Source organism: Ruditapes philippinarum, unplaced genomic scaffold (genome assembly GCF_026571515.1).
Source record: "Ruditapes philippinarum isolate M1 unplaced genomic scaffold, ASM2657151v2 ctg4252_1_1_1_1, whole genome shotgun sequence".
NCBI lineage: Eukaryota > Metazoa > Mollusca > Bivalvia > Venerida > Veneridae > Ruditapes > Ruditapes philippinarum.
The window spans coordinates 482,659-501,950 of record NW_026858509.1 but is presented as its reverse complement, the minus strand read 5'-3'; the positions used below and the strand labels follow the sequence as shown (position 1 = coordinate 501,950).

Here is a 19,292-nt window from a genome sequence, read left to right as displayed (position 1 = left end):
AGAAGTGGCAGAGAACTAGCGCGGATGCGAAATTCGGATGGATGGAAGGACGTACTCACAAAATGTGACTTTTCCTTTGATCTTTTTGGCTGTTTTAACTCACACAAGGCTTAAATAAAGACACACAAGTAAAAACGGAATGAATAGGATCAAAGAGAATTTACTGTTACCCATTGTTCTCCAAGTCACACAAGTACCTCTTGGTTCGTACGGAAGGATGGACGGAAGGACAGACGGACGGACAACGCCAAAACAATATACCCCGATCTATCGGCGGGGGATAATAAAGGTACTATAAGAAACAGCAAGTGTGCCAGATCAAATTGGCAACTACAGTCTAACTTGCCCATGCGACCACGTGTATTAAGCGACTTTTGTCTTATGCGGCCACTTTCAATTCCCCCCGTCCATTTTCTCTCTATATCTTTAGTGTATTAAGCGACTTTTGCTCAACGCGACTAACAACCGCTAATTAGTCAGCTAATTGAGATCAATCTTTTCATTAAACGACCACTTTTATCTGTCAAGTAAATGTGTTCTTAGACTTCTCATAATGTCACAAGTGTCAACAATCAAAACACAATATATAAATGTGTGAAAAACTCTATTTGCCAAACCGTTTTAGTGTATGCAAATAAAGGTAAGGCCGTCCTTAAAAAAATGTTTGTTTGCAGTAACCCGACCCAGAATTTTCAAGGTGGGTAGGTAGGTCGATTTTTTTTTTAAATTTTTTTTTTTATTGAACTGTACTCCCAAATAAACATGGAATTTAAAAATGCTGGACAATATATGCTTTGATAATCTGGTAACAATTAATAAATTGACAACTGAATTCTAATTTAATAAGAGCTACATTTTATTTCTTCTATTAACCTTTAAAAGAACAAAAACAAAGCACAAGGCATAATTTTCTGATTCAAAAAAAATATTTTTTATCCAGACCATGAAAAAAAATTTGAGTAGGGGCAAATTTTGTGAGTCGGTCGCGTTACTGCAAACAAACATTTTTTTAAGGATGGCCTAAGTGTACGAGTGACATGTATTATCCAATAATATCGATAAAACAATGCAACGCTCCGCCCCTACTCAGATGGTGTATACGCTTAGCTGTTGATATTTAGACTGCATTGAATTGACCTTGAACTTGATCAGCAATTAAATTAATCGTTACAATCAGATGTAGTTTGTTTTTTTAATATTTCAAATGAAAAATGCACAACAGAAAAAAGCTTCACTTATCAGGGTTTTCGTGTTGGAAATACAACAGAGATTTAAAAAATTCTGGAAAAATGTCAAACATGTACGTAATGGATCAAAACTGATTTGTCAATAAATATCAGAAAGTTATTTTTTTACATAAGCATCCATTTAGATTATTGGAGCGTTCTAATTATTAAGCATTTATATAAATGAAGTTGAAAAACATTCCCACTGCAAAATAAAGATGTCATGTATAAATTTTGACTTTTTATCATGCTTTGTCTTAAGAGACCATTTCATTAAGCGACTGTTTTGGGTGTTTCCCTTGCGCAGTCGCTTAATACAAGTTTGACTGTATATGCTTTTACCAAAACATAATTATATGGGAGTTAAATTTTAATCAACACAATAATTATGATCACAAAATATAGCAAACATAAGGCTCCCTCCCTGTCATGAAAAATTGCTCAAATTAGCAATAATTATTATTCAAACATATTACTACTATACATACCTTTTTAAAACTAGTGACAACAGATAAACAATGGCTGTAATAGACTCTACACCTTCCGCACCTTCTAGTGATGTCATCTAAAACAATTTCATATCATTATTTCACGTTAAGATGTATGTCAAATTATGTTTAGTACTAACATTAAAACATTTAAAATCCATAAATTGTGTACCTCATCTGCACATATCATACTTTACTAAGCCATTTACAATATCAGTAAATTGTCTATTCTCTTGTTGGCTTATGAGACAAATAATAATCTACTAATCAAAATCAAAATGTTTTACACAAAAACTTGGTAAATGTTTATCAATTACAATACAAACTTGGACAAAAATGCTCTTAAAATTCTGATTTAACATCTTTAGCTCAACAGCATTCTTTTAATCAATTTTATCATAGTTTGGGGACCTTTCTGTTGAAAAAGTGTCAGAGTAAAATCGTATACATATACATGCACAGAGCGGTAACTGGAGTGCAGGTATCAGTTACCCGCACTGCAGATAATGCCCGTTGATTGGTTCATTTTTGATCAGATAGCCTCGTGTTTCGGTGCTCTTTCTATTACTTATCAACTTCTAAACAAGACGGCATCCATTATAACAGTCCTATGTCACCAGTATAGACCTAAGCCTGTCTGCACTATTTCATAGTCTGACCAGATTCTATATGAGCCGCGTCACAAAAAAAACAACATAATGCGTTTGCGACCAGCATGGATCCAGACCAGCCTGCGCATCCGTGCAGTCTGATCAGGATCCATGCTGTTCGCTTACAAACCCTATTACAAGTAGAGAAACTGATAGCGAACAGCATGGATCCTGATCAGACTGCGCAGATGTGCAGGCTGGTCTGGATCCATGCTGGTCGCAAACGCATTATGTTGGTTATGTTGTGACGCGGCTCAAATCATAAGTAAGTTTTAATATCTGTAGCTTTTTTTAAATAACTATTCAATGTTTATGTCAGAGTAAGTCAAGTTCAAACATCAAGCGGCATTAGGGTAATGTAAAGTTAGTGTACCAATGCAGCAAAATATTCTGTCTCGGTTTCTTTTCCACCTTCTGACTTTATCACTTCTGTCACGGCAGCAAGGACTGCAAGGATCTATCCATAGTAAAAAAATAAATGTTTTTTTGTTATATCTCTTTTCTCAGTTATCATCAAAATAACCACACCATTGAATTTCATAAATATAAAAAGATGAAAACACAACCTGTTACTAAAATCAGAAAAATAGTTCTGATAATAGTCTATCCTAAATTGTTATTGTTCGTGGGAATTTCTCTTCTCCTACTGTCCCCAACAGTTCCAAAACAAACATCATATATGTCATATCAGAAACTGTGCTTAAAGTACATTACAAACTGTGAATGAAGAACAAAAATCTCTAAATTTAATGACATAAACTTCCATCAAAAATACCTTACACAATTATAACTAGGACTTTCTCCTATTAAACATTTTAATTGTATAACATCCAACATATAGAATGCAACAAAGAAAAAATACCTCCTTGTGTAGAGCCGAATTAGAGGCCCAGTACCGATGAACTTTGCTGAATGTTGCATTTGTACAGTCTGTCCAATTAGTTGCCCATGTTTTAAAGGTTCCCATAGTCTGCTGATCTGATTCTGTTGCCATGGATTCAGCATCATTTTCACCTTGACTTTTGTCATGTTTTGCTAGGGCATCAACAGTCAATGTACTTGGCCCTAAAAGTAAAGATTATAGTCTTTAGACATAGTGGGTGAGTATGTCACAGTACAGAACTGTTCACTATTTAGGGGAAATGATGTGTAAGCTGCAGAACAACTCAGTTTTAAGAGCTCTGGACTGTAATTCTAAAAGTCCTGGGTTTCCCTGTCAGGCTGGATGTTTTTCCAACCCTTTGACATTTGGTACCCAACAGGGGAATGTGACTGCATATAGCTTTAGAAGAGTTTAAATCACATTGATCTGTCAACTGAGAAATTTGAGGATGACTTTTAATACGGGGGAAGTCAAGGACGGGTCAGAGAATCAGGCTCAGGCTTGCCTGGCTATAGACTACACATGTATATTCAAAAGGATTGAAATCAAATAAATAACAATTAAAAAAATTTTCTATACCTATCAGTGAAATTTTCAGTGTCATGTCTAGTTGGGTGCCGCCATTTTAATGTAACTTAATGATAACAGGCGGAGCATTCCGATAACAGAACAATCACAACTTTTCGGCTTAATAATAATTGTTGTGAAATGTGTGTATGGAAGTGATGGCATGGCCGAGTGGTAAACGCATTGGACTAGTAATCTAATGATCGCTAACCGCATGGATTCAAACCCCGTCAGGGGCAAGTCGTTGTTTCCTTGAGCAAGAAACTTTACACTCATTGCTCAGTACTGGTTGGTTTGAAAGTGTGTCTATTATCTTTTAGCTTCCTACACAATCGAACTAAAATAAATTCTGTATAAACCAATAATTGTTGAGGCGTTCCAAATGAAAAGGGAAGCAGTGCTGAATTCCGAATGCCACCTATAAAACAGAAATGTAAAGCAAAAACAGAACAACTTCCACATTCATAGGCTTTGCCTAATTTCATATTCTGGCCGGAGAGTAGGTCACGGTTCAGAACTGTTCACTATTTGGGTGAGAAGATGGTAAGGAGCCGGGCGGTAGAACCCCAGAACAGTATTGCTAGTAGTCCAATATATTAGACGTTACAGGCTTGTTATAGTTTTATGTCGGTCAAGCCTAATGTCTAATAGTTATTGCTCATAAAAGCATAGCATCTTAACAAAATTAAAAAATGTCTATTGTCGTGCCTTTCAAGCTTTATTCAAAAGCTTATTATCTTTTCTTTCAATTTCATGCTCAATCATTAACAAAAGCTCTCAAACAATGTACTTATCAATTAAAAATAAAAAATAAATATCAATCTATTTTTTCCTATCGACCATACTGGTTAAGTAAAGGGCTTTACAGATTGATTCCAAATTTTTTGATGGAAAAATATATTCAAACACACTGACGGTGCATGGGCAATTATTTCGTTAAAAAAATATTTTGTTAGAAACTTCTGACTCATTTAAACGCTTGCATTTGAATTAGCCAATCAGATCTCATGCACTGCAGGTTTTTATTCCAGGATTTAGGGAACACGACCCATACCCATGGAATTGGGAATTTCAGCAATGTTTTGTTAAAAATTGGGACAAAATGCATGACTGAAAATTTTGCAGTGATTAAATGGATGCAAACAATAACTGTCTATGATGGCATCTTCAAACATTTAAGCACTATTACAGTGAAGAAGCCCTTATTTGCAAAGATTTTAAAAATTTTAATGAATATTTTTATTTTGTAACTTTCAATTGGGAATTTTTCCTGTGGATTGGGAAAATAATATACTATTTTCAATTGGGAATATGACCCAATAACAGCTATAAAATAAGCCAAAAAAATCCCTGCACTGTATCGCGGCCATTTGTTTATCGGCTGTATAAGGATTTTAATTAAATGAGAGGATTTAATCATGAAATCATGATTTTTCGGATGTGACAGTTTAATTATTTTGTTTAAAGGTAGTTATTTTTTAGTTTTGTTCATAAATAGGTCAAAATTAATGTAAAGGAAGTTCTAGCCGTACGTGAGTCTCGTACGACTAGCCAGGACTCACTGTATTGTCTAGCCGTACGGCACTTTTCACAATTATATGGAAGTCGAACATGCATATGTTATTTTGTGCCTCATGATTATGATTTGTTGTTTTATTTGTGTGAAAGATGAATTTTTGTTAATTAAACACATGAATCGAATAAATAGGATCAGTGTGGAATAAATAAAAAGAACATTGAAAAAAAAAAAACGGTGAAAAACAAATATAATTGTATAATTTTCAAATACAGTAGATAAATATCGAACAATAAAGCACAATCAATTAATTAGCCTTAATTAAAGCCTACCCAGGGACTGAAAATAGAATTTTAAAATGCGTTTCACAGAACATGCAAACTTTCCTTAATGATGGACAAACTTCTATACCGTCGGTAATTGACGCAATTATCAGAGCCCAACAACACAGTGTGTTCTTGCTAGTCGTACATGACTCACGTACGGCTAGAACATTTGGCTAGTCGTACGGGCCCGTACAGCTAGCCACTTCCTAATGTAGATACACGCTGTCTTAATTGTTTAAATGCATTAGACAGTTAGATCTAAATCGATGTCTAATGTCAAATTGTTTGCTACCCGTTTTTGCAGTGATCTGTTAAGACCTAACGGAACATGGAAAATGAAACGTGTAAAATATCAGATTAACATGATTAATGAATGATAAATATGAAATAGGTAACCGTTCTAACGTATAGGTCTTATAATTAGGACTATATTCCGAGGGTTCCGGTCAAGCTGCAATTTTTACCATCCTGTGACATTAGACTTAACTTGCACAATTTGAGAAACACTGTATTTCATACCATCATTTTTACTGAAAAATCTATTCCTTGCAGCTTCTCTGTAAGTCTTCTTTTCTGGATTTGACGTTGAACTGTGGCCCTTTTTCCATCTTTTCGCTTTTCCTTTATGCAGTCTGGGAAGTTTGCTGGTTTTAGTTTTACTTCCCATTATGTTGTATAGTTTTCTTTTTTAAATTGTTACATTAAATACCTCAATATTACAAAATAAAAGTATAAAAACAACTTCAAAACATACACATGTGCAATTTTACCGGAAGTTAATTTTTATTTACATCGAAGAGAGTATTAAAGGGAAGTTAATCTTGCATGTACTATCACAAACTCGCAGCGGTTACTTCCCCTGCTTTGTACAGTAACCACTGCTCGGTCGAATCACAGGCAATCGGTGCGTGGCTTGGATAGTACATCATCATGTATACATGTACATGACCACGCCAACTTATTTTTTATACATATTTTTTTTTTCACTAATAAAATATTTTTTCATTCAAAATGTTTTTAAAATATCTTATTTTCAATAAATCAACAAGTTACAAAGGAAATTTGTTTTTAAAATTTTCATCCATATATACTATAAATATAGTACTATATTTATAGTATATATGGATGAAATTTTTAAAAACAAATTTCCTTTTGTTGATTTATTGAAAATAAGATATTTTAAAAACATTTTGAATGAAAAAAATATTTTATTAGCGAGCTCGACGAGCTGGCCCGAAGGGCCTGCTCGCAAAACGAGCTTTACGGTAACGCGAGTACCTGCTAAGTGATGGTTTTGAAAACTTTCGTCCGAAGTACCGAATTGGACACATCGCAACTTTTCGAATTTAAAGATAACGATAAAAACCGAGGAATTCTGACTGAAAACGGATGTGTAGACTGGTCACGTGCACCCGCGCACGTCTATGGGAACCATAATTGGACAGGGAACCAGAATAACGGAAGCTGTGTATAAAATTGAAGGCGCCATTTTGTTTGAAAAATCTGATAAATAAAAACAATTTTTTGTCGAATTTTGTTGTGAAAACTATCTAGAATGAAAGAAAATGGTCTAACTAAGAAAATGAATCCGAACACCAATATCTTTTATTTAGTCGTTAACGCTGTACAGACGTTTAAAGTATTGTTTACGTGACGTCACAATGTAGCGCCAAACAGCACGTGCAAAACAATCAAATCAAGTACGCTATTTTAATGTCGCAAACGTTTTAAGTTTAACATTTATTTCACTTTTATTAATCTTTATTTCGCTTGAAAAATTATAGAGTGAAATAAAATAAACAAACAAAGTTTTATCAACGTTTTCAAAACTCGATATTCATATAACGACAGGGGCGGAGCCATATTTAACACAGTACGTGTGACGTCACACGCACTCTTCACTGCATTTGAGATTATTTCATACTATTTCACGTTCAAAGTACATCGAGCTCGCTTTGAGGCTTTGCCTTTTTCATATTAGTGAAAAAAAAAAATTTTATAAAAAATAAGTGGGCGTGGTCATGTACATGTATACATGTACAATCCAAGCCACGCACCGATTGCCTGTGGGTCGAATATAGCCGGATATATTTTTTTCACTTTTAATTTTAAAATAGAATACTTTATAGCGAGCTCGACGAGCTGGCCCGAAGGGCCTGCTCGCAAAGCGAGCTTTACGGTAACGCGAGTACCTGCTAAGTGATGGTTTTGAAAACTTTCGTCCAAAGTACCGAATTGGACACATCGCAACCTTTCGAATTTAAAGATAACGATAAAAACTGAGGAATTCTGACTGAAAACGGATGTGTAGACTGGTCACCCGCGTACGCCTATGGGAACCATAATTGGACAGGGAACCAGAATAACGGAAGCTGTGTATAAAAAATGAAAATCAAAGGCGCCTTTTTGTTTGAAATCTGATAAATAAAAGCAATTTTTTGTCGAATTTTGTGGTGAAAACTATCTAGAATGAAAGAAAATGGTCTAACTAAGAAAATGAATCCGAACACCAATATCTTTTATTCAGTCGTTAACGCTGTACAGACGTTTAAAGTATTGTTTACGTGACGTCACAATGTAGCGCCAAACAGCACGTGCAAAACAAACAAATCAAGTACGCTATTTTAATGTCGCAAACGTTTTAAGTTTTACATTTATTTCACTTTAAATAATCTTTATTTCGCTTGAAAAATTATAGAGTGAAATAAAATAAACAAAGTTTTATCAACGTTTTCAAAACTCGTTATTCATTTCACGACAGGGGCGGAGCCATATTTAACACAGTACGTGTGACGTCACACGCACTCGTTACTGCATTTGAAATAAAAATGAGCGATTATTTCATACTATTTCACGTAAAAAGTACATCGAGCTCGCTTTGAGGCTTTGCCTTTTTCATATTAGCGAGCTCGACGAGCTGGCCCGAAGGGCCTGCTCGCAAAGCGAGCTTTACGGTAACGCGAGTACCTGCTAAGTGATGGTTTTGAAAACTTTCGTCCGAAGTACCGAATTGGACACATCGCAACTTTTCGAAATTTAAAGATAACGACAAAAACTGAGGAATTCTGACTGAAAACGGATGTGTAGACTGGTCACCCGTTCACGTCTATGGGAACCATAATTGGACAGGGAACCAGAATAACGGAAGCTGTGTATAAAATATCGAATGACAGTTTTAATACGGAAAATGTAAAATGAAAATTGAAAGCGCCATTTTGTTTGAAATATCTGATAAATAGTCGAATTTTGTTGTGAAAAATATCTAGAATGAAAGAAAATGGTCTAACTAAGAAAATGAATCCGAACACCAATATCTTTTATTCAGTCGTTAACGCTGTACAGACGTTTAAAGTATTGTTTACGTGACGTCACAATGTAGCGCCAAACAGCACGTGCAAAACAATCAAATCAAGTACGCTATTTTAATGTCGCAAACGTTTTAAGTTTTACATTTATTTCACTTTTAATAATCTTTATTTCGCTTGAAAAATTATAGAGTGAAATAAAATAAACAAACAAAGTTTTATCAACGTTTTCAAAACTCGTTATTCATTTAACGACAGGGGCGGAGCCATATTTAACACAGTACGTGTGACGTCACACGCACTCGTCACTGCATTTGAAATAAAAATGAGCGATTATTTCATACTATTTCACGTTAAAAGTACATCGAGCTCGCTTTGAGGCTTTGCCTTTTTCATATTATCATTTTAGTTTTCTTTCGTTAAATAGTTATGCTTAATGTACAAGAAAGTAAAAAAATATACGTATTTATACAAAATATTTTGTAAACATGTTACGTTATATTAAAATCCATTAAAAATTAATAAAGTTAATAAAGATTTCGAGATATATATATTCACGGATTATGAAATACAAGTATTTCTTATATAAAATATATAAAAAAAACAATAATAGGAAACAACGTGAATGTTACGTAACGTAACGTGTATACATGCATAAAACAGATGAAGTATTATATTGGAAAAAGTATATAATCATTTTATAATAGAATGTCTACGCAAAAGAATCTACGGAAATAATTAAATGTCGTATATAATTTTTGCATTTAATCCAGATGGTGAAAAAGTTTATGAATCCAGTAGGTTTCTCTACATAGACGCTCCATTCTTGCATATCAGACAGGATTATCTACCGTTTTCACCGGTGCTAGAAAACTCTGTCTTACACCCCCCATGTAAGACAAGTCGCGTGCGTTAAATGACGTCATTGACGCGCGCCTTTTATGAATGAATCGCGTTCTTAGGATGACGTCATTTTTCCTTATGAATGAAGTTGTATGTTCATACGCTACTATAAGAAAAAAGTGCGTAATGAAAATATCAGTTTTCATAATTTCTGTTCCGAAAATAATTGACATGCAATATGCAAGAAAAAGAATCAAACACTGGCTGTCGGTGCAGACGGGAATATCTAGCTCTCGGGTAACTGTTTAGCGGAAACTCGGCAGAGCCTCGTTACCGCTGTAAACAGTTACCCTCAAGCTAGATATTCCGGTCTGTACCGGCAGCCGGTGTAAGATTCTTATATTCAAGGGGCAGGACGTGATTCTGTTTTGACGAAGTTATTGAAGATATAAACTGATCATGTAGATATTTTGAAATTTGACATGTGACTGTTCTGGTCGGTTTTTCTCCTAATTTATCCGAATCTGTAAGTTTTGAACTGCATTTAACAATAACAAAATATGTTTCTGTCAATGCTGTACAAATGGTTTAGTTCGCAAGTCCGAAGATAACATTCAATACACAAAAATATATTGTTCAAGCACATTTTGGTTGCAGACTTATACTTCAAGCATTTTTGGTTGCAAACTTTTGTGTCAATAATGTGGCATGCATATTTTTAGCGAGGAATAACTTATCTTTTTTTTTAATAATTAGCAATATTAAGGCAATTATACCTGTTCATCTAATAAGAAATATATATACAAATTGTACATGCGTGCAGATATATCCTAACACAGGGTCTTTCAAATAGATATAAACACAATATGCTAAATTGAAGTTCAGTTGTGTTTATCTTCATCATTTTTTTCTCCTCGATATACTTCTTTTCTTTTTACAAAGTCTTAGGACTTTTTTTTATATCTTGGCATGACTAACTATAAAGGAAAAGAAGAGAAAAATAGCAACAAACAGCTTTCATTATTGTTCTTTTTTTTTAAAGATTTGAAATAAATTTGATTGTATAGTAGATACAAACTATATTAACATTGACACAAGGGCATTATTCACATGTGTCTTTAAATTGTTCTTTATTATTGACCAATCGAAACATCTTCCAAATTCCCTAACTCGAACAATGACTTTAACCTATACCCCATGAGCATATTGCGAAAAATGGCCGTTTTCATTGAAAAGCCTCCTGTAACAAGTTCAAACTGCTATGAAACTATGAAAAATGCTCCAATACTAATGAAACTTGGCACAAATGTTGACTACACCATAGCCTCTGTAACAGCATGCTCAATGGTAAATTTCCTGTTACCATGGCAACGGGGGGGCGTCTCAAAATTGCCAAAAATCACTATTTTGCATTGTTTTTTTCCATCAAAACTGATTTCAAAGTGCTGCAACTTCTCAATGAATTGAGATAGAGTAAAAGGCTTTTCAGCGCCGGTTACTAGTTACCCTAAGATCGACCTGAGGCCATTTTTAGCCTGTCACATGTCCAAAATTTTCTTGGCGATGAGGGGAACTCCGCCCCCCTTCAACCCCCCCAAACAGAAGGGGGCACATCCCCCTTCTGGCAACCCCCTGATGTAATATTTGGATGGGGGACGGCGCCGAAAAAGTGGTCACTTTTTTAACAACATATCTCAAACGAAAAACAGTGTTTTGGGCCTAAATATGACATTTTTTCACGGTTTGAGGCCTCAAAAATGGGGGGGTGGGGAGCCGTCGAAACACGCTTATATAAGGGAAAAGGTTAAGTAGTTTTGTCACATATCAGTCAATGTAAATTACCAATCGTATATCAGTTATGTCATTTTAACTTTTGGTTTATAAGTACATTTACATACTTTATGTCTAAAGCAACTGCTGATCTTTACATACGAAACAAACAAAATAACATTTATTGTGGTTTTGATAAACTTTGGAAATTTTGCCGAGTAACATCGTATGTGAGCACATGTCCTTATGTTTATAATGAAAATAATTCACTTACATACAGCAGTACTCTCACATACGTTTTTTTGTATGTAGTTTTCATTTGCATTTTACATATGATGACATATTTTAGAATTGAAGTATCAATAAATATTTTTCTTCTATGTGCTATTATTTTGTTTGCAGGCTTTTACTGATGATTATAGTATTGAACTGAGAACCATGTAATTTGAAACATAAAGTGCATACTTGTTGTAAAAGAAGAAAGTATAAATAACATTTATAACAAAAACAAGTAAAAGAACATAAATGTCAATAATTGCCATTGAAAATAGGTTAATAAATATAAACTACTACAATCCTTTTGCAAAGTTTTACTATGGATTTCAATAGAATAAGAATAAGTTTGCAACCAAAAATGCTTGAATTATAAGTCTGCAACCAAAATGTGCTTGAACAAGATATTTTTGTGTATTGAACGTTATCTTCATCCTTGCGAACTGAACCATTTGTACAGCATTGACAGAAACATATTTTGTTATTGTTAAATGCAGTTCAAAACTTACAAATTCGAATAAATTAGGAGAAAAACCGACCAGAACAGTCACAAGTCAAATTTCAAAATATCTACATGATCAGTTTATATCTTCAATAACTTCGTCAAAACAGAATCTAGGATGCTGAAACCTTAAACCGAGTGTGGTATATATATTGCATTATGGAATAGACATACTAATGAACTTCAAAATAACTAAGAAACCCACTTGCCTGGCAAAAATTCGTTCACCCGTTTCAAAAAATCACGTCGTGTTTGCCATTTTGTCAAGTTTGCAACCAATTCGCTCGCTTGAACCAAGTGTGCAACCACTTCACGTCCTGCCCCTTGTATTGTGTCGCTGACAATCTCAAACGGTAAAAATGAAAAGTCATTAAATGAATGATCAATTGAATTAAAATGCGTCGCAACAAGAGTTGAAAACGCTGGATCTTTGAAATTTGTAATATCAAATTTATGACTATTCATTCTACGTGAAACCGGTTGAGATGTCTGGCCAACATATTGCATAAATTTGCATTTTTGACATGAGATTAAATAAATAACAGGATTTGTAGAACAGTTTGTAGGGTTTCTCAGTGTTTATTTAATTTTACCCATGAAATATGGTGCTATATCAGTCAAATATATTTCATATTTTTTAAAAATAAATATGAAATATAAATATGAAAGTGGGCGGAGTCAAAACTCATATTTATTTTAAGGGACTTCTTTCGCCGTTTTGATTGAAAAATATGATAAATACAAAACAACTTTTTCTTGAATATTGTTTTGAAAACTATCTAGCCTGATAGAAAATGGCCTAACTAAGAAAATTATTCCGAACACCAATATCTTTAATTCAGTAATTAACGCTGTACAGACGTTTAGAGAGTTGTTTACATGACGTCACAATGTAGCGCCAAACAGCGCGTGCTCACGCATAAATTACTGTGCGCTGTACAATTGCAGTTGGTAGCAAGCAAGGGGATTCGTTGATAATGAAATTTAAATAAAAAGGTTATTTTTTCGTTTTTTGTGAAATATGGTATATATTTTCACTCAACATGATAAAATGCCACATATTTTCACTCGCCGTACCGGCTCGTGAAAATATGTGGCATTTTATCATGTTTCGTGAAAATATATTCCATATTTCACGCAAACGAAAAAATATCCTCTTAATATTTTTCTTTTTTTTATTATTTTTTTTTTCAAGGCATATCGAAGCATATTAAGTCATATGTAAACTTAACTCAAAAATAAATAATTAAAGCCGACCATTTTAAAGACAAATTTGAGAAATTAGATAACTTTGACATAATTCTAGCTAGCAGAAATTCCAAAACAATAACTTGGCATGTGGCTTGTATTAAGAAAAGATTTAATTTATTCTAAATTTTTATTGCTGATAACAACTGATCCAGTGTCGTTTGACCATGGTCTGCACTTATCACTATTCCCTGTCAATATTATAAATTCGTACCGGTAAATGGGAGATAACCCATATAACAAATGTGCATAGTGCGTACACTGGTTATGCTATCTTGATAATGTTCTATGTCATTAGGTGAAAGAACAGCGTTTACTGTTTTCTATCAAATTTTACAATATTGATATACAAGAATTTATAATGCTAAATATAATGCTCGTATTTGTCAGTTAAATATAGCAACTTTATACAATACAATATCTTTATTGCTTCATAGGCCACCAGCCCAAAACAAAACATACATGTTCTAAACTATATAAGCCAGGTAACAGACGTAATAATAAAAAGCCTCTGTCAATATCAATAATTAAAAGAGTTTTATGTTTAACAAAAAATACTTCAAATATTTAGTCAAATATGGAAATATATCATCAAAGTTCATTTTAGTGTATCATGTGATTTATTTGAATGAGATCCATTTTGAATTATTTTTATTGTAAGCATAAAAAGGACTCAATTATTTTCATATAAATTTTCTATAAAATGACACACATTGATGAAACAATGTCTTTTTAATGCTGCTATTAATTGGCCAACATATGACAGATAAGTAAGATATACTCTTTTCAGAAGTTGCTATTCCTCTTCATACTATAATCCAAGATTTCACTATAAAGAAGAGAGAATCTTCAAAATTGTGAAGTACTTGAAGTAAGTTATTACAGTCCATATTCACCAAAAAATAAACAAAGTTTCACTTTTTCTGACAACAAGTTTAAGCATATTTTGTTCATTAAACTAGTAAGATTTTACCAAGGTTTGCACCAAATGTTGCCAAGATGTGTGGTTAACTGTTATCCATGACAACATGAAAATCTTTATCTGCTATAGTATGCTTATATAATAGGAACAAGGACTAATATTCTATTTCTCAATCTGTTTCAAACAATGTGATACAAATTATATCTCACCGATATTTTTCTCATCAAAGAACAATAGATAATAAAATATATTACACTGACTTTAAAAGGCCACTTTCATTATAATGTTGTACAAAAATTCATAAGGATCTCATATGAAGTCATTTTAAGTGAATTTTTTATAAATCTCTAGTGTGTTTGTTGTTATACCTATGAATAATGTTAGCACTATGTTACAAAATTTGTTAAAATTATAATGACTACATTTCAACAACAGGTTTGAAAAGTTTAATCCCCTTCTTTTGTGTTATAATATTGGTTGGTTTTGTTGATATGAACTGTAAAAAAAATATAATAACAAGAGCCATGTCAACATGGCCATCCCCCGCTGAATGTGTTTGCTCATTGGAAGAATGTATATGTAGTAGAGCAGAATAATTCCATTTTAAGAGGTCTTTTGAAAACTGATGGCTATAGTGATTACAGTTTTGAAACCTATGTGAATACTGATGGCTGAAAATAACAAAGGGCAATAACTGAAAAATAATGCAGGGTAGGTTATCATTCTTGTGTGCTGCATCCCTCCTCAGTAAAATCTATCCACCTATGAAGTTTCAAGTTGATACCTCAAATACTTTTTGAGAAAAAAAAAATGAATTGAAAAATTAAGTATGAAAAAAAAACAAAGGGCAATAACTCAAAAATTATAAAAGGTTGAGTTATCATTCTTGTGCACTGCACACCTCCTGAGTTAGATCTATGCACCTATGAAGTTTCATAATGATATCTCAAAGGCCTTTTGAGTTATGCTCTGGACAAAAATTAATTTTGAAAAATAAAAAAAGGGCAATAACTAAACAATTATGCAGGGTAGAGTTATCATTCTTGTGCACTGCACTCTTTCTCAATGAGATCCATCCACCTATGAAGTTTCAAGTTGATACCTCAAATACTTTTTGAGGTAAGCTCCGGACAAAATAGTATGAAAAAGAACAAAGGGCAATAACTCAAAAATTGTACAGGGAAGAGTTATCATTCTTGTGCACAGCATTCCTCCTCAATAAAATCTATCCACCTATGACATTTTATGTTGACATCTCAAACACTTTTGAGTTATGCTCCACTCGGGTGAAAAATTAGGTATGAAAAATAACAAAGGGCAATAACTCTAAAATTATGAAAGGTAGAGTTATCATTCTTGTGCACTGCACACCTCCCGAGTGAGATCTATGCACCTATGAAGTTTCATTTTGATATCTCAAAGGCTTTTTGAGTTATGCTCTGGACAAAAATTAATTTTGAAAAATAACAAAGGGCAATAACTCAAAAATTATGCAGGGTAGAGTTATCATTCTTGTGCACTGCACTCCTCCTCAATGAGATCCATCCACCTATGAAGTTTCAAGTTGATACCTCAAACACTTTTTGAGATAAGCTCTGGACAAAATAGCATGAAAAAGAACAAAGGGCAATAACTCAAAAATTGTATAGGGAAGAGTTATCATTCTTGCGCACCACATTCCTCTTCAATAAGATCTATCCACCTATGACATTTCATGTTGATATCTCAAACACTTTTTGAATTTTGCTCCACTCAGGTGAAAAATTAATTTTGAACAATAACAAAGGGCAATAACTCAAAAATTATGAAAGGTAGAGTTATCATTCTTGTGCACTGCACATTTCCTGAGTGAGATCTATGCACCTATGAAGTTTCATGTTGATATCTCATAGACTTTTGGAGTTATGCTCTGGACAAAAATTAATTCTGAAAAATAACAAAGGGCAATAACTCAAAAATTATGCAGGGTAGAGTTATCATTCTTGTGCACTGCACTCCTCCTCAATGAGGTCTATCCACCTATGAAGTTTCAAGTTGATAACTCAAATACTTTTAGAGATATGCTCCGGACAAAAATGTCGGACGGACGGAAGGTCGGACGGACGGAGACTATTTTTATATCCCCCGCCGCCTTTTCGGCGGGGGGTAATAAAATATATTGTAAAGATATGTGAAGAGAAAGTTGTAAGTAGCTGTTTTTCATTCAACACTATGGACATGCATTTTAATTTACTGAGATGGCAAGAAAGAAAACTTATATATAAAGGTTTCACTCAACATTGTATGATTGAAAATGTTGCAGGCCCCGTGTACTGGTGCCTATTCATGAATGTCAGTGGTACATGCATTCTATCATCCATGCTCCAGTCAGATGATACAAATCATCTCAAGCTATAAATAGAAGCTAAATGCTTCTATAGTTCTCTCTGATAAAAAGAATATTCAATGCTTTGCTTTATTTGACCCTGTGCAAAACCTTAATATCTTTCCGATTAAAAAAATGATATGACTTCAACATTTTCAATTTTGCCATGCTGGGCTTTCTACAGGGATTCTGCTTTTCTCTATTCTATATCATAAGTCAGTTACTATACGTATTATTTCAGCATCACTGCATGAAAGACAAAACAACACAAATTCTGTATTCATGATTTTTCATTTTTATTTCAATAATAACACGTTTTCTGTCAGAAATATGTGAATTTGATAAAATCTGATATTAACTAAAAAAATAAAAGATACATGTTCTCATTTTGAAACAAATAATATTTGTCATAACAAAATAGATTGTACATAAATGTTTTAATTTTACAAAAGATGGAACATTTTCACAATATAAATATTTATAGTCAGTTTTCTTACTCATTTTATATGCATAATAAATTTTGTTTAAACCTTGACAAAATCTTAATTTTAGTAACTTTCACATTTCTTTGTAACCTTTACATTTCTATTTAACTTTCACATTTCTATTTAACTTTCACATTTCTTTATAATTTTCACATTTCTTTATGATTTTCACATTCCTTTATAATTTACACATTTCTATATAGGTTGGTATCCAATGATTTTGTTTCAGTCAAGATGAAATTCAAAATAAATGTACCAGTACATTATACTGTAAAAGATCAATTCACTTTTTAGAGGGTAAATTTCTAATGGAAATATTAATAGATATTTACACAATAAAGGGATAACAGCTATGAAAAGAATATTTAACAAAAAAAGCTTAGATATGCAATACATAATTATTATAATTTTACATTTGATCAACTTTATTACATAATAATTTAAGTGACATAAAAATCTTGTGCACAAGCTCATGATTAGATGTTTTATAATTAATAACAGACAGACAAAAATGCTAGCTTTTTAGGGTTTTTACACATTTTAACACATCTTTCTTGTTGAAATACAGACACATAACAACCATTTTAACATAAAGCTGTCAGGCGTGATATATACTGACTGATCACACATTACATTAATTTTTTAAACTAATAATCAATGGTCAATTTTGAATTCACCAAACTTTCATGACATGCATAATACAAAACATTTGAATTTTGCTAGTACACTGCATTTTTGAGAAACAACTTTCAATTATCATAACAAAAGCTCACTGGCTAAAATCATATTATAACTTTACCATATGAATTTTTAAAAAAAAAATATTTGCTACAATATTATATAGACAACGTTTATAAAGTGACACTTTTTATTTCCTTTAAATCAGTTTTCAACAAACAAAAAAAGTAAATTCTTTTACTACAATAAATAAACTGTTCATATTTATCACAATAATTTTATATTTATCACATTAAATGTTTACACAGATAAATTATCTAGTCTGTTTCACTAATGTTCCACTTGTACCAGAGCTGGGAAAGTTCTCATACGAAGACGTTCAACTTCAGCGCGCAATACTGCCACTTCCTGTGCCTGGGCTTTAGCCAAATCCACAAGTTTCCGTCTCTGAACAATCTCCTGGTATCGTTTCTCTGCTCCAGCGTTAGCACGACGGTCAGCTGTTGGAGGTGTAAAGTAAAAATAGTGTAAATCAAAGATAAACTAAGAGCTAAAAAATTTCATGACACAAAATACATGTACATACAATGTAGTAAAATAAACTTAAATCTAAAAGCTGTAAATTGTTGGCTGACTAACTTTAAATTTTCATCGTAATATCTAAATTTGATAATGGACAGTTCCAAAAATGAAAACTGGACAAGTCTTACAAAATTCAGTAGGTTAAGGTTTTTTAAAATAAGAGGGTAAGATTTCAAAAATTTCTTACCATTGACTTGTTCTATATGTTTCCTCTCATGTACTGATACATTAAGATCTTCCAGCTCCTTTAACAACTGTTCATTATCATTCTCCTTCATCTTTACTTGTTCCCCCCGTTTTCAAATGTCTTTTTATATTGCGTTTTCTTTTCTCTCATCTAAAGTCCTTCTCGTGAATCTTTGATTTAGAAAAACAAAAGGTAGAAATTTATTAACAAGTATTATAAATTATTGTTTATTCAAGATATGTATTACAAGCATTCCCTTTGTGACCTTTATATACCGCAATAATTTTGCTACTACATTTGAGTACAATCAAGAGGTAAACACCTAAGGGCAAGATTTAGCTTATTACAAGGTTACGAGAAATTTAATGTTATGAACTTTAGGACGAAATATATACTGTGTTTTAAAGATAACTCACGAGGCAGTCTGCGAGTTTAAATAATCGTGCTATACCACGAAGAAACTCCGAATGACTCCA

At 33.0% G+C, this 19,292-nt stretch overlaps 2 protein-coding genes across 2 annotated transcripts in view; both read right to left on the bottom strand.

Moving 5' to 3' along the window:
- LOC132753457 (RRP12-like protein) overlaps window positions 1-6,468 on the bottom strand; it is a 52,330-nt gene extending 45,862 nt beyond the window's left edge. Inside the window, exons 1-4 of the mRNA XM_060743938.1 lie at window positions 6,176-6,468; window positions 3,227-3,429; window positions 2,738-2,821; window positions 1,715-1,791 (exon numbers count right to left, since the gene is read on the bottom strand). Of these exons, the coding sequence (XP_060599921.1) occupies window positions 1,715-1,791; window positions 2,738-2,821; window positions 3,227-3,429; window positions 6,176-6,323 (512 nt within the window). The 5' untranslated portion in view covers window positions 6,324-6,468. The remainder of the gene's footprint in view (window positions 1-1,714; window positions 1,792-2,737; window positions 2,822-3,226; window positions 3,430-6,175) is intronic.
- A 10,688-nt stretch (window positions 6,469-17,156) lies between these two features.
- Window positions 17,157-19,292, bottom strand: part of LOC132753462 (cilia- and flagella-associated protein 43-like) — a 48,365-nt gene continuing 46,229 nt past the window's right edge. Inside the window, exons 45-47 of the mRNA XM_060743944.1 lie at window positions 18,968-18,986; window positions 18,817-18,912; window positions 17,157-18,547 (exon numbers count right to left, since the gene is read on the bottom strand). Of these exons, the coding sequence (XP_060599927.1) occupies window positions 18,378-18,547; window positions 18,817-18,912; window positions 18,968-18,986 (285 nt within the window). The 3' untranslated portion in view covers window positions 17,157-18,377. The remainder of the gene's footprint in view (window positions 18,548-18,816; window positions 18,913-18,967; window positions 18,987-19,292) is intronic.